Source organism: Chamaea fasciata, unplaced genomic scaffold, assembly GCF_029207755.1.
Source record: "Chamaea fasciata isolate MVZ Bird 193981 ecotype frontalis unplaced genomic scaffold, bChaFas1.0.hap1 SCAF_4, whole genome shotgun sequence".
Taxonomy (NCBI): domain Eukaryota; kingdom Metazoa; phylum Chordata; class Aves; order Passeriformes; family Sylviidae; genus Chamaea; species Chamaea fasciata.
Window position 1 is genome coordinate 81562847 of NW_027094089.1, and position 14396 is coordinate 81577242.

Genomic DNA, 14396 nt, shown 5'->3' on the forward strand with positions numbered 1-14396 from the left:
AGCCATCAGCAGCAGGGGCACCCACCCTGAGCACCATCCACAGCCCCAGGACACTCAGGGCTGAGCATACAGGCAGCATGGGCTTCAGGAGAGGGTCAAAGTCCCCCAGGTGCCTTCCCCACCATCCACTTCCACATGGCGTGGCTAAAGGCAGCTATGCAATTCACTGATACCAGTTTAATGAGTGTGAAGTGGCCAGAACAAGAGTGGGTATGACTGGGCTTAGAACAAATCTGACTTGCAAAGAAAAATCAATGAAAACAGGCAGCGGTGCAGGGTGCACCTTCAGGAAGGAAACTGCCATTGACGTGTCAGGTATTCCAGCCACTGCCCCATCAGGGGTGGAAATCCACCAGCTTAAAGGGGGCTTCACCTCTGGCTTTGAGGGAGGGCATGTCTGAGCAGAGAGCTCTTGGGCCAGGTAAAAGTGGAGTGCAGCCCCTTGTCTCTGACCCCAGTTGTATGCTAGTACTCTCCCAGAATTTTCTCCTGGATCCAGGGCTCTGCTCCTCAGTACCAAGTCCCCATGCCAAGCAAATCATAAGGTGTCCAGGCTGTGATGGAGCTGTCCCTGCAGCCTGGGACTGCTCATCTGGAGTGTGGGACGAGTGGCTGCCCTGAACACACCTGCCCCCTCAGCAGCTCTGCAGCAGTGCAGGGAATGCTGTGGTGTACATCCACACTGCTCACAGCCATCCTCTTCCCACAGCATCACAGCTTAAACCTCAGCCCAACTGATTCATGCAACAAAACTCCCACACCCAGCTTAGAAACTAAGAGAAATAGGAGACGTGTGTGTCCCTAAATCCACTGCTGAATTGCCTGCAAAGAGCAGGCAAAGAGCAAAATGCACATCCTGCAAGGAGCACATTATCCCCGCACAGGCACGGTGGCTGCAGCCAGGCTCAGCTCAGTCCCTGCAGCTCAGCTCAGCCAGGTGAAAAGATACAGGTAGGTCTGGAGTGTGCCTACCCTGCATGCTCTCATGCCCTCTCCCATGCAGGAGTGTCCCTGGCTCAAGCACTGAAGTTTTAATCCCTTGGCTTGATTGTAGGCCATGGATAAGTGTGCTGAATTAACTGGCAATTAAAACTGGATGAGGGGGAAAAGTAAACTAGCTTAAAAACAGACTGTTACTTCTGTTTTCTTCAGCCCCCTGCACCACCCCTGAGTTTTGCCTTCCTGCAGCTGCAGTGCACCAGCAGTGAGTAGCAGGGCTCCAAGAGCAGAGATCTCTACAGTCCCTGGGGCAAGAAATGTCCTGAAGCAGACCTGCTCTTTGCCAAGGAAGTCTCTGTGCCCCTGGCTGCTCTCCCTGCTCCCAGGGACTAGCTCTCCACCCTTGTGTCTCTGCTGGCTGCCAGATCCATGTCTGTGCAGCTCTGCCTCCACCCAGGAGCACAGCCCTGGGGCAAGGGGTGGGGATGTGCCTTCGAGCCACAGGAGTGAGTGGCCAGGCTTAGGAATCTCATCAAATGGTAACAAAAACTCAGATTTATTCTCGGCTGTGCAAATAAACAGCAGCTGCAGCCCGGCCCTAGACTCTGCTTTTACTTGTGCTGGAAATAGCCCATCATTGAGGAAGGGCTGGGGTGAAGAGCAGGCAATGCGTTTCCACAACATTCCTCAGACTTTTCCACCAGATTCTTACTTTTAATCTGAAAGGTGGATAATGTCTGGGGGACATGGGACACCTCCTCGGAGATGTGCCGAGTACTTTTAGCCACAAGATGCTCAAATACCAAGAGGCAGAGGTGTCTCTTGAAGCTCAGGGAGCAGCTCCGGCAGCATCAGGGGCAGAGCCTGTCCAGCAGCCCCACACCCCACTTACCTCCATGTGCCTCTCCAGCTCCTGCAGCAGGGTCACATATTTATCCAGCCTCAGGAAGGGTTTGCTGAGGCTTGTGGTCAGGATGAGGATGCCTGGGCTGGCCGCACCCTGGCTCTCCATGAACTTCTCCAGCTCATCGCTATAAAAAGAGACAACAACAACAATAACGAGGGCTCTCAGGGCTGAGGGCTGTGTTTGGCTGCCTCCCATGCTCTGCTGACGGCCAGGGCTCTGCTCTGAGCTGGTGTAGTGCCTCTTTAAAGGCAGCACAAACTCCCCGCTGAGCATCCCCAACCCACCACCAACTCGGCGGAGCAGGCAGGGGGCTTCTAGCCAAGCAAGACCCTTCACCCCTGGAAAGCAGGAGAGGATGCTGTGTGGCCACAGGTGTTGGAATGCACAGCCCCTGGGGCACATTGGTGCCAGCAGCTGGTCCCCCAGCACAGCCAGGGCCAGGTGTCTGGTGGGTGGGGAGAGGAGGAGGGGGCTGCACAGGCTGGTGCTGTGCTGGAGGAGGCTGCAGCGATGCTATGGGGCCCTGCTGGAAGCTGTGATGCAGGTGTTTGCTTGTACATTTCTCCAGAGAGCGTGGCTTCTGTGTGTCAGCACATTTGCCAAAGCCGATTCTTTGGTTGATTTAGGAAAAGGGGTCAGACTGAGGAATCGCATGAAAGAGTAATTTGCTGGAGCCAGGCTTGTTGTTGCACTGAATTAAAGCTGGATTTCAGCAGGTAAGTAAATACATCGTGAGTTCCCACTGCAGAATGGGAAGACTTAAACACTGTGGATGTGGTCCTGGCTTTCCCATCGTTGCAGGGAGGACAGCTAACCTGCACTAGGAATGACACAGTGGTAGCATCGTGGCTTGGCACGCTTTTGAGCAGGACATCACACAAATTCAAGTGTCTACTAATGTGGGTCACGTTGAAGAAAGGTGCTTTTATTGTGATCTACCAATGACTCTGAAAAATCAACCAATTGGTTGAATAGAAGCTGAATAGAAGATGAATTAATAAACTGGGAAACTGGGTGACCATCCTCCTTGTGCAGTGATGTGCCCCCCAGCACAGTGCCACAGGGGAACACCCTCCCATCTGTCAGTGTGTGAGCACTTGAGCACCGGCTCTGAAACAGCATCTGGGTCCTTTAGCAAGTAACAACCACAGAAGATGCTATTACCAGAGCCAAGGCTGCCTGTTTGACCCAGGGTGGGAGTCCTGAGTGTGCAAAAGGGGCCTGTGAGATCAGCTCTGAACACGAGCAGTGTGAGTTGTCATCGTGCTGAAGCTGAAAGGCCCTGCTGAAAAGTCCAAAGCCCCAGCAGCAGGGAATACCCTTGCCCTATTGTCAAAACACAGGTCAACAGCCGTGCCAGGCCAAGTATTAATAACAAAAGTTACCTTTCCGAAGGAGTCTGAATGTCCTTCTCCTTTACTCACCTGTGCTGTGTCAGGACATTCACTGCTGAGGGGTGGTTAGCACAGTATGTCAGGTACAGGGAGCGGAACTGGGGCATCAGGTTCATGAAGCAGCCTCCCACACGCTGCTGGTTCTCGGGGAGCCTACAGACACCAACACACCACCCACGTTAGTCCTCTGCATCTGCACCCTGCAGCGCTCCCTGGGGCCTGCCCAGGAGCTACCCACTGCTCAGGGAAGTTCCCAGGTCAGCTCATTACTGCGGCACTCAGCAAAATACCCCCCACACCTGCCACCTGGGGAGGAGGAAGAGGGGGACCCTCAGGTGGGTCTGGGCTCCTGTGGTGCAGACAGAGAACATCACAACCCATTATCAGCCTCAGACAACCTGTGACTCAACCTGATATGTACCACCAGCAGGATGAGGATGTGGATGTACTGGAACTAGGGGCAGTGGAGGGACGGGCCCCACTCTGGGCTGCCCATGGATATGAAAAGATGGAGAAAGAAGGAGAAGCCACGGCCTGAATATATTCCCAATATTCAGGCTTTCGATCTCTTTTCAGCCCTTAGCTAAGGCTAAACATGCCTGTCATCCTCCCTGCAGGAAATTATCACCTCTAATAACTTGCTTTTTGCTCCCTGGGAATTCCCATCTTCTTGCCTGCCACATCTCCCACCCTGCATGTGTCTGCATCTTTGGGTGAGGCACACTTTTGTGTCAGGTCTAGTGACACTCATTCAGCAGATGCCTTAACACCAGCAATGTCAGAGTTCCTTCTACCTTCTCTCCTGCCAAAGCACTGCCTGCCACCTTTTCTCAGCCCTGTTATTTTCTTCTATATTTAACAAGTCTAAGACAGCAGCCAGGAGGAACATTAATGAACATGTCTTTCTACTATTTTTAGCTGTAGTTGAAAAGCTTAACAACCTCAGCTCTATGACACAGACTTACCTGGCAACTTCTTCCAAGGCTTGGTTCAGTGTTTGCTGAAAAGCAGAGATTTCTTCCATGTTTCCCAGCAATGCCATGATGTCCCCGGCGCTGAGCCTACGAGATCCACATTGCCAGTCACCACCAGAGAAAAATTGCTCTCACGAGCATCCTGTTTTAATTGATCAGCAGCCCTTCCAAAAAGATGCAAAAATTTCTCCTTCCCCAGATACAGCATTGGACAGAAAACAAAATCCATGATCTGTGAGCTACAGACCACAGTCTCCTGGAGAAGACTTCTGCTGCCAAGGATTATCTTAATTGGATTTTAATCACTTAATCCCACTAATCTTCTCAGACTTTTAGCTGTCTAATAGACGCAGACAGATGGGATTTCAGCCAGAGGTGGGGAGGGAGGTATGTGCACAGACAGAGAGTTTCGTCGTCAGGGATTCATGCCATGGGTTTCCCTGAGGGAGGAGGATCCTACAGATAGGAGCTTCTTTGTTCCTTGTGCGAGGTTGGATGTTTCCAAAGCTCATGTGCCTGTTTCTGTCATCCTAAGAGTCACTCTTATCCCACCCTCATTTCGGCCTACAAGGCTGAGAGCACAAAAAATTTTCCCACACGAAGATTTTGGGAAGGGAGAAGTGACTGAAATACAGAGGCCTTAGAATACCACTCTCCCATCTCTTCTGACTGGACAATGCCCTCTGTCCATGACACTCCAAGGCTCCCACAGTGTTCTCTCCACCTCAGATCCCCTTATATCTTACTTGTCATAAGACTGGAGGGGTCTTAAGTAAGTTCCCAGAAGTGACTGTAGTTCCTTCGCATAATCTCGTTCTGTTTCCAGAATATTTTGCAACACCTAGAGTGAGAGACGGAGCACTGAAAAAAGATCTTTGTAATAGCAGATCAATCGAAAGAACACATCGGCTTCCAGACTGAAAAATCATGGAAGTGTATTTTAAGTCCAGAAATTACATTTCTTAATGCAGAACCCAGAACACTCAGGAAAGTCCTGGTGGTCAAATATTGAGATTTTACCTTGCAAACTTGGGGAGGCCTGGAAAGCAGCTGTTAAAGGCTGCACCAAGGATGGCTTCTGTGGCAGATCAAGCCAGGGCACACCTCATTTGCCACTTCAGGGATGTAATGATCTGGGTTTGGTCCTGCTAATCCATCTCAGCAGCTGGTTTGTCTCTGGCCACACAGCAGGCAAACTCAGCGCCTGCACACTCCCAGTCAGCACTCCAGTTTCTTAGTGTGGATAAGCTCTGGAGGCAGTGGAGGTGGTTTCCAGTTCCCTGGACATACTGTTTCTGCTTTGCTTTGCTTGAAATATATTTAGACATACTGATGAGCAGGATTAAGCTCCAGCACTGAGAGCCAGGGATGCTCACATGAGGCCTCCTCATTCTCTCACACCACATCCTGGATACAGGAGGAAGGTAAAGCCCCTGCTTTGCCAGAGCTCCTCGCTTGGGCAGCAGTATGTAAAGGAGGGCATGTCTCTCCAGCCCTTCTGCAGCAGCAATTCATGGCCTGGCAGGCTGTGAACCTGCTCCAAAGCCAAGGCCAGATACACAGCCAGGCCATGAGCTGTGGCAGCTGCCCATTCTCCGAGGGCTGCAGCTGCTGGCAGAGGCCCAGGACAGGCACCTTGGGGTGCAACACCTCTAGCCAAACCCAGGAAAAGGGCCAGACCCCTGATCTGGCCTGCTTGCACCGTGACATTATCTCCTCACCTTTATCAACAGGAAATGCTGTGCCTTATCCCCCTGCACTGATATGAAAACTGCCACCTCTCCTTAATTATCTCAATTGCCTCCTTCAGGTCTCAGCTTTCAACATCTTGCAGCCACTTTCATTTGTGGTTTATTGTCTCAACGGCCTTGAGTCAAGGGAATGGAAACAGCTGCATTTAAACAGAGTCACATCCCCAATTGTTACAAATTGGTTCAATGATTTTTAAGAGAAGGAGCCAGAAGATTAATAGCATGGTACTTATTAAAATGTATGATAAAATGTATGATCAGCACTTTAAAACTTACCACAGGGTAATAATTCTTTGTCAGCTGAGTGTTTTCTAGCCCTTTTAATGCTTTGGGAGAGAGTGGTTTATCTGTACAAAAAAAAAAAAAAAAAAAACAACAAAACAACCCATGAATAAATTATAGTGCACAGCTCTCATTATTCCATCAGGAAAAGACGACACCACCACATTATGTCCAGCAAATATAACTTCACCCCTGTGACCACAAAACTTCAACTGCAGGGTTTGTTTCCCCATTTCACAAAAAACTAGGATAAAACCAGTGGCATGCACGACACTGACAGTGGCCAAGCAAGTCACATCAGAAGCTTCGTGCAGCCTCTGCCAACCAATATCCAGGTTTGCCACAAAATCCCTGGCAGCAGCCCAGTATCTGGCAAAGTTTCAAATGACCGTGTTGCTTCACCTGGGCCACAGAATTTGGTTTTAAAACTGGGTGTCTGTCAGAAATGACAGATAGTGTGGCTTTTTCCAGGCGATTCACAAGGCACTTGAAGCCAACCCCAATCAATATGCTGACCTCCCATCCCCATAGTCACTTGTGATGCAAAATCCTCCTCTGAATGAAGGCAGATTTAAATGAAAAGCTCACAAAACCCTGGAAATCAATTCTCATTCTGCATTTGATAAATCCCTGTGGATGCCTCCAGCACTATACATATGTGCACACACACAGACAAGTCCCCGCTCCAATTTTCCTTCCCTGGAGAAGCCCCTTCCCTTCCAGCAGCATGGCTTTCCCAGTAAGACCATCCCTCGCTGGACTGGGATGGGCAGGCAGTGCAAGGCGCCCCAGTCCTGGGCACACTGCACATTCTGAAGCAGCTCTGTGCCACGTGGAGCAGCCAGGCTGTCCTGGCTCCCTGCAATCATTCACACAAGGCAATTGCTTTCATACTGACAGAAGAGGAGCATCTTGAAATTGATAAATTTAGCCTCTTTATGTATTGTGCAATTATTGCCCTTGTAGTGCTTCCTGTCGCTTCCAGCTAAAGGCACACGGGAGCTCAGCTCCACGGTTAACGTCACAGAATCACAGAACATTTCCACCCAAAGGACACACCTAGGACACAGCAGAGGTATGGACACTGCTGAAAAACAAGGAACTCCATTCAGAGTGACAAGTCTTACACCGTGGAGGTGGGAAAAGCAGCTCCCTGCCAGCTGCAGCCCCAGCAGCGCTCCTGGGGCAGGGAGGGTTTCCTGACGGTCCCTCACTCCTCACTTACAACACAGACACATCTCCTGAGCACACAGACACCAGGCCAATGAACTCTCCTGCCACGTGAAGTGGTGAGAGGCTCTGGAGGGAAAAGCTCTGCAGACAGAAAAATCTGATGGGCTCTTACATCAGGATCTATGGGAGACTGGCCCTTCACTTCAGTGAGGTACTGTCATGCCATGGAGCTCCCATCTGATTTTCCCTTTAGGACTCAAGTTTGCTCTCCTTTGTTTAAAACATCTTTCTTCTCCCTGCACTGAGTTAATTAGTAATTCCTGAGTTGTGCCAGACAAGCCTTCAATCCCTGCTGCAACTTCCTGCTCCAGCTCAGACATCATTTCCCAGAGGGAAACAATGGGAGATGAGATATCCTAACAATGATTTTTTTTCATTTGGAATTAAATAAAAACTGACCTAATTCTGAGCACAAAATCATGAAGTTTTTTCTTCCCTTCTTTTCTTTATTTTTGCAAGGGTAGAAGCAAGCATGTCTAACAGGCTGCACATTTTGTAGATACTTTGCAGACCCCTGCTGGCATCTCAGTGTTTGAGGCCAGAGCCTGAGCCATAGAACCAGCACCAAGCACACAGCTGGTCTCTGTCTATGATAAGTCCTCAAGGCACATTAAGAAGTTAAGTAGAATTTTGCCAAAAAACAGTTTAATCTCACACAAAGGCCTGGGCAGGGGTGAGCTGCTTGAATGGATGTGTAATGCCACAGGGCAGTTGGCCAGGGGCTTCACATCATCACCACCACACTCGTCTTGTTACAACCACACTGCAGAAAATGTTAAGGACATGCAAGACAAAGCTCAGTCAAGGCAGATATCATCAGACAGATCATCTCCTCCCTCTTCCTTTCTCAATATTGCTGCAGAAGCATCAGGAGAAAAATGTACTCTGTGAAAACAGCCTTCACTATGGACCACAACAGGGACCATGCCCCGTGGCCGTGCAGTTTTTGTTGGATTCCATACTGTGATGGTGAGCATCCATTCCACTGAAGCCTGAAAAGCCGGGATCAAACACAAATACATTGCCTGACCAAGGTCTCTAACAAAAAGCTAGTTCTGCGCTCAGACACCGGAATGACCTGACAGCTCCCCAGGGCAAAGGGGACCCACATCCATCTCTGTCCTCATCCGCTGACAATATCCCTGCTTCCATGCTGCTGGGGCTTGGGGGAAGCAAGAGAAGGGCACAATGCGCTGGGAAGAGGGTGAAGCAGCTCTCGAGCAATTCATCCGAAACGCTGCGTGTTACCCTTCCGTTCATCCTTCCATTAGCCCAGCTGCCTGAAGTACACAAATGGTCCTTAATAAACAGCAGCAATTTCCCAAAGGCACGAGGGTCCTCACTGCATTGTGCCACTGTCATTCAATCACCCCTTGAAGCAATTTGCTTACCGGTGGATTTGATTTCTCTGACGTAGTTGCTTGGGAACCAGCCTGTTTTTCCATTCAAGGTGCCTTCCCACCAGCCCCCTTCTTCAACTCGGGTGACATAAATAATGTCTCCTTTGTTAACAGAGAGTTCATCCTCATTGGTCTGCTTAAAATTGAACCTGGCCTTTACCACCAGCTGATGACTGCCATTCTCGGTCATCTCCTAAGGAAAGAAACGTGGAAAAACATCAGTAAATAGTCAAAAAAAGCAGAAATCATCAGGACAAGCCATTGTTCTTCTCTGTTGTTACAGCTGTTTTTTCAGTATTGCTCTGTATAACAACTAATAATATCTTGCCGTTGTGTAAACTCTCCCTTCAGAGAACCACAAGGTCCATCCCAAGCATAAATTTAGTTTCCCAGTGCAACGAGTGGCAGATAAGAATCACTATTCTCCTGTCACACGGAGAAACACTGCAGTTTGGAGAGGCTGCGGGACTCTCTCCAGCTGAGACAGCAAACCCACGATGGAGATCAGGAGAGAACAACCTCTGGTGTTGACCCAGAGGTACCAACCACACTCCTCTACCCCCAAGGGCATCAAACCCATGACCACACACTAAATGAAGGGTACCACAGGCTTGGACTGCCTCCGTAACACCCCTGCTGACTGGGGAGCTGCGCCGTTGGAGTCACTCTGGGCGTCTCCGGCCGCGGAGTTAGGAGAGGACAGATGTGAACATGGCCTTTTAGACAGCTGATCTGGGGAAACAAAACAAAGTCTGAGTTTCACCCAGCTGTCCACCATCCCTCCACATCACAGCAAAGCAAAGAGTAAAGCCTGTAAAGAAAACAGGAACAGGGCACAACAGTTCCAAGAGCATCTGTCAGAGCAAGACAGCCAGTGCGTGGCATCTGCAGTCGGGGCACTCCCAGCCAACAGTGAGGGTGGTTTTCTGGGCTGGGATAACCCTTCCGTCATGGAAGAAGTTGAACTGCATTCCAAGGCACTCCTAGGTTGTGCCAGCTCTGCAGACACAGATCCAGTTGCAGTATTTTTTTGAAATCCCCCTTAAAACTGTAGAAAAGTAGGACAGCAGCCAGTACTGATTCCCCACTGGGAATGTTTCTGGGATCCAAGTAAGCACTGTTGAAGGTGTGTCAAAGTTTAGCTCTCCAGTGAGTGCTCTTAGGTCACCTCTGCAGCTGCAGTGTGGGCTATCCCGCTGAGTGGGGAGGAATGTTGAACAGTTGGTCAACACAATTGCTCCTCTATTTAGAGGAGTCCTTCTGGGTTCATTATCCAGCTGGAAGAGGCTAGGCATAATCTGATTGCTGTCCATGGACTGTTGCCATTAGTCATGTGAGAGAGGGTTACAAGCCACGCCGAGGAAGGACAGGGGTGTCATCCCCAGGAGATGAACTGCCCATGGAAAGGCTCAGATCATCCCAGCAGCTCCTGACACTGCCTACATCACAAAGAGCTCCTTGCTTTGCAAGCCAGTCTCTTGTTTCTGTCCCCACCTGATGCTGGAGGCAATGCTGCTGCTCTGACACGTCTGTTTTCACAATTAGTGTTTTGTTTCTATATTAATACCGAAAAAATTGTCAGAGGGTAAAAAATGTCCTGGTCCTAACTGTGCAGAGACTGAGCCAATAGCCTTGTTGCTAAGAGGAGTTCCAGCTCCTACAGGATCTGGCAGTGCTCAGCCTCAGAATCCTGTTGGATGCTGCAGAGGCGTAAAAACATGGGATTCAAGCCACCCAGTAACTCCCAGTACTTCACTGCTACTGTACCCCACACCACACTGTGGGACACCACGCGGATCACCTCCTTTCTGTGTCCCATGGTGCTCAAAAGACACAACAGCAGCTATTATCATTTTTAAGATTGGTCTTGTAGCTTCTCTTCGGATTTTAGAACATTTCTGCATTCCAGAGCTGCAGTTTTCCACCTGCAGTGAGGACCTTGTGTGTCCATGGACCTCAAAAGCAGAACAGAGGAGTCTGCAGGAATCCCTGTGCTGGGTATTGCGTGTCCCTGGACCACGTTTGGAGTTCTGCCTTGAAAACACTGCATGATGAGAGGGTGGCACAGCCCTGAAATGTGTGCAGAAATTGGAAAAGACAAACTCCAAGGGTGCTTTTCCTCCATTCTCCTCCGACCTGAATGTCAGCATGGAAAACTCATTCTGAAGGGGAAGTTTGGTAGGAGTTACAGGAACCCATCTGGGCTTTTATTCTCCTCAGAGGATTTTTGTTTCTGTAGGAAAACACCTCATTCTTACACTGGACCTGGAGCAACACAAACTGTGAGCTCTTGGGGAAGGGACTTGCTTTATCTCACTCCCACCCCTTGCACACTAGGGACCAGGTCCGTGACTACGACTTCCGGGTGCTGCTGCCTTACAAAGTCCAGTCTAGCCAGTCCAGGCTCCAGTGATGGACAACATCCATGGTAAACCTTGCATGCTGTCAGTGAGTCAGTTTTCTCTCTTGCCCTGCTCATTACACAACTGCCTGACAACTGCATGGTGATTTCCCAGCTTCCTGGGCTGTAGCAACTGCAAAACCTCTCCTCATGTAAAACCCACTTTGCCAACAGAGTAGGTTTTTCTCTCTGAAGCATCCTGATATTTGAGCAGGAGTGGTTTAGGCTGCTCTTGGTGACTCACAGGCCAGGGGTGTGGCTGGATGCCAGAGTGGGATATTCTTCCCCTGATTCCTTCTGAAAGGGAGGACATAAATCCTGAGTCCAGACTTCACTTATTCAAGTCATCAGCCACAGTCACAGGGAAATGACTCCAGTACTGTAGATTTTATGACTCTCCCTGCCCCTCCCAATCTTCCAAAGCTTTTATAAATATCTGCAGCAACCTAGAAACAAATGTAAAACTGCCTTTGACAGTTTGGCAGTGAAGAGTATCATTTATATTGCATCATGACAGTGTCCTATTTTATGCCTGGTCCAGCACAGAACACTGCTGCCATATGTTCCTTTAACTATGGTTAAAATAGCTGGGTTTTCTGCTTGCATTCCTACACTATTTTTGGCAGATAAGCCTTGTCTGATCCAGCACAGCTGGTTTTCCTCCCCTGCCCTCTCTTGCAGACAAAAGCATCAAGCTCTGTATTCCTGTGTTTTGATGAACAGCTGCTGAACTACAAGTTTATCAACTACAAATAATGCCTCCAGTCATTTGCATAAAAAGACCCATGAAGACACAAGGATTTGGACTTCAAATGGACGCTCAGAAATACATTCCCACAGCATTTCCTTAGCTGACACCTACTTCCCTCTGCCTCCAACCAGGGTGTTGGGATGCAGCGGTGCTGCAGTGTTGGGATGTGCAGGCAGGTCAGAGCCTTGGCGCCAGCAGCAAATGCAGTAGCTGGTACCAGGCTGTTCCTGATGCTCCATTCAGCCTGTGGCCTCTGGCAAAACAGACAAACTGGACCATCCGCAGTGGCAGTTTGTAGGACACAGGCTCCTGCTCCTCAGGAATTTGGCCAAGCCACCAAAAAGTAAATGTTTGAGACATGTATTTATTTTACCCTGTACTTTTCCCAAGGGTACTCTCTGCCTGAGCAGCTAATTATATCGCAGGCATTGCGCTTTTTAACATTTAAACACAGAAAGCATATGTTCAAACAGATGTTTGCCATGAAACCAAGAGGATCCCAGCTTCTCTGTAGCCCTGCCAGTAACATATGACAGGAACTATTCCCCAGCAAAGCCCTGTCCCGGGCTGAGCTGGCACATGGGTGGCTGGAAGGATGGAGTTGGGGCTGTAAATAAGGGGATGGATGTGCAGATGACATTGCAGCCTTGCCACCCTGTCAGCACACACCCCATCACACCCCTCCAGTCCAGCAGCAGGAAAGGACAGAGGCAGGAGAGTTTCTCTCTCCTTTTGCTTTCAGAACAGTGAAGCAAATATCAACACAACAAAACAGCAGCATTTGCAGAGGTTGCCCCCAGGTGAGTTAACCTACATTTTACACCCCCCACCACCCTGAACTGCAAGAGCTGCTACATAGGGTCAGTGGGTGCTGCTGGTAACTGAGTGGCGAGAGGCTGGGAGGAGGTGCTGAGGCCGAATTCCCATTCCCAAACTTCTACAGAGTGAGCTCTCAGCAGAACTGAGTCCTGACTGCAGAACAGCAGCCTCAGAACCTGAATTTCTTCAGAGCAGCATTATACAGAGACACACACACGTACGTGCGTACAAATCATGGGGATGGGTGTGTGTTTACAATATATACTATTATTATTATTATTACACATTATATATTATTATAAGAAATATTGTTATATATGTTGATGTACAATATAGACATGATAATTTATACACCGGTTTATATAATGTATAGGCAAAATGCAGTAAGCCAAAAGGAAAGCCTTCCCATGAAAGGAAAGTAATGAGTTTTCATTCTGAAATTTCCTCCTTTAAACCATCTCAAATGTAACCTGCAACAGGGAAATGGAACTCTTCTCCTGGTGCTGGACTTCAGTGGGTGTGCAGGAGTCGGTTCTAACGACCTGTATGACAAGAGGCTGTGAACTCTTCCCACCACTAGGCAGACCTGCTCCTCCTCACGTCATAACAGGGACCCTGGTCCCTTCATCCCTCCCCAACACACCACTGTGCCATCGTTCCCCCTGTTGGACTACTCCTTTCACAGACTATGCTACTGAATATAATTTTAAAGCAGTCTGCAGGGGTCAGCTTCATAACTGGGATGGAATCAGGACGAGCCGATTTGTTTTGTTTCAGCAGCCTACTCCCTCTCCCAGGGACACAGGACAAGCCATCAGCTTGATTCCCACATCCAGGAGCCTACTCCAAGAAACCAGGGAGAGGAGAGAGAGAAAAGCATCAACACAATTGACTGAGCAACTAGCAACATTTGTTTTGATGTTCAGGAAAGGTATTAAGCAGATGGAACTGTTTTTCTCTTCAGCTGTAAAACACACTCTTTAAAATCTGATATCTGCATTTTGGGAGGTGCATGTTAATTTACATTGAGGATCTCTCATGCTGACCTACTTTGAGGTCCCTTAATACTTAATGCTCAAAACTGAGCAGAGGTCCCTCAGTGTAAAGTGATAATTGAGCTCTGCACAGTTCACACAGCAACTCTGAAACATCACATTTTAACCCAGAGATGGTAGAAGCCTGAAATGTCAATATCACTATCCACAATCAGTACTGGCAGCACAATTTGACAAACCTCCAGAAATCACCATAAGGTAGGAATTAACCAAAATTAAAAACCAGCCCTGCATACACATGAGAAGTAGTTTGAAAGGACAACAGAAGAACCCCATTTTTCTTACCTTCAGTAGCTTTATTTACAGCTGTTAATGTGTTCAGGACCTTGGAGAACTGATCTCCAGTGTACAAATCGTGTGGATCAAACACCTGTGAAAGATGAATTCAGTCAGTCGAGCCCAAAACATCTCACACTGTCTGCTGGAGCCACCCACGGTGCTGGGGGGGTGACAGTGAGCATTAGGCAGCCCGTGTCTCTGCAGGGAAAGG

At 48.9% G+C, this 14396-nt stretch overlaps 1 protein-coding gene across 4 annotated transcripts in view; it reads right to left on the reverse strand.

The window, feature by feature from the left end:
- The window catches only part of ARHGEF6 (Rac/Cdc42 guanine nucleotide exchange factor 6), a 39322-nt gene that overhangs the window by 15642 nt on the left and 9284 nt on the right, over positions 1-14396 (reverse strand). For all 4 annotated transcript variants that reach the window (XM_066182194.1, XM_066182195.1, XM_066182196.1 and 1 more), the window contains 8 exons: positions 14192-14276; positions 9485-9612; positions 8872-9073; positions 6242-6312; positions 4961-5055; positions 4206-4301; positions 3271-3393; positions 1832-1970 (listed from right to left, as the gene is read on the reverse strand). In XM_066182194.1, the coding sequence (XP_066038291.1) occupies positions 1832-1970; positions 3271-3393; positions 4206-4301; positions 4961-5055; positions 6242-6312; positions 8872-9073; positions 9485-9612; positions 14192-14276 (939 nt within the window). The remainder of the gene's footprint in view (positions 1-1831; positions 1971-3270; positions 3394-4205; positions 4302-4960; positions 5056-6241; positions 6313-8871; positions 9074-9484; positions 9613-14191; positions 14277-14396) is intronic.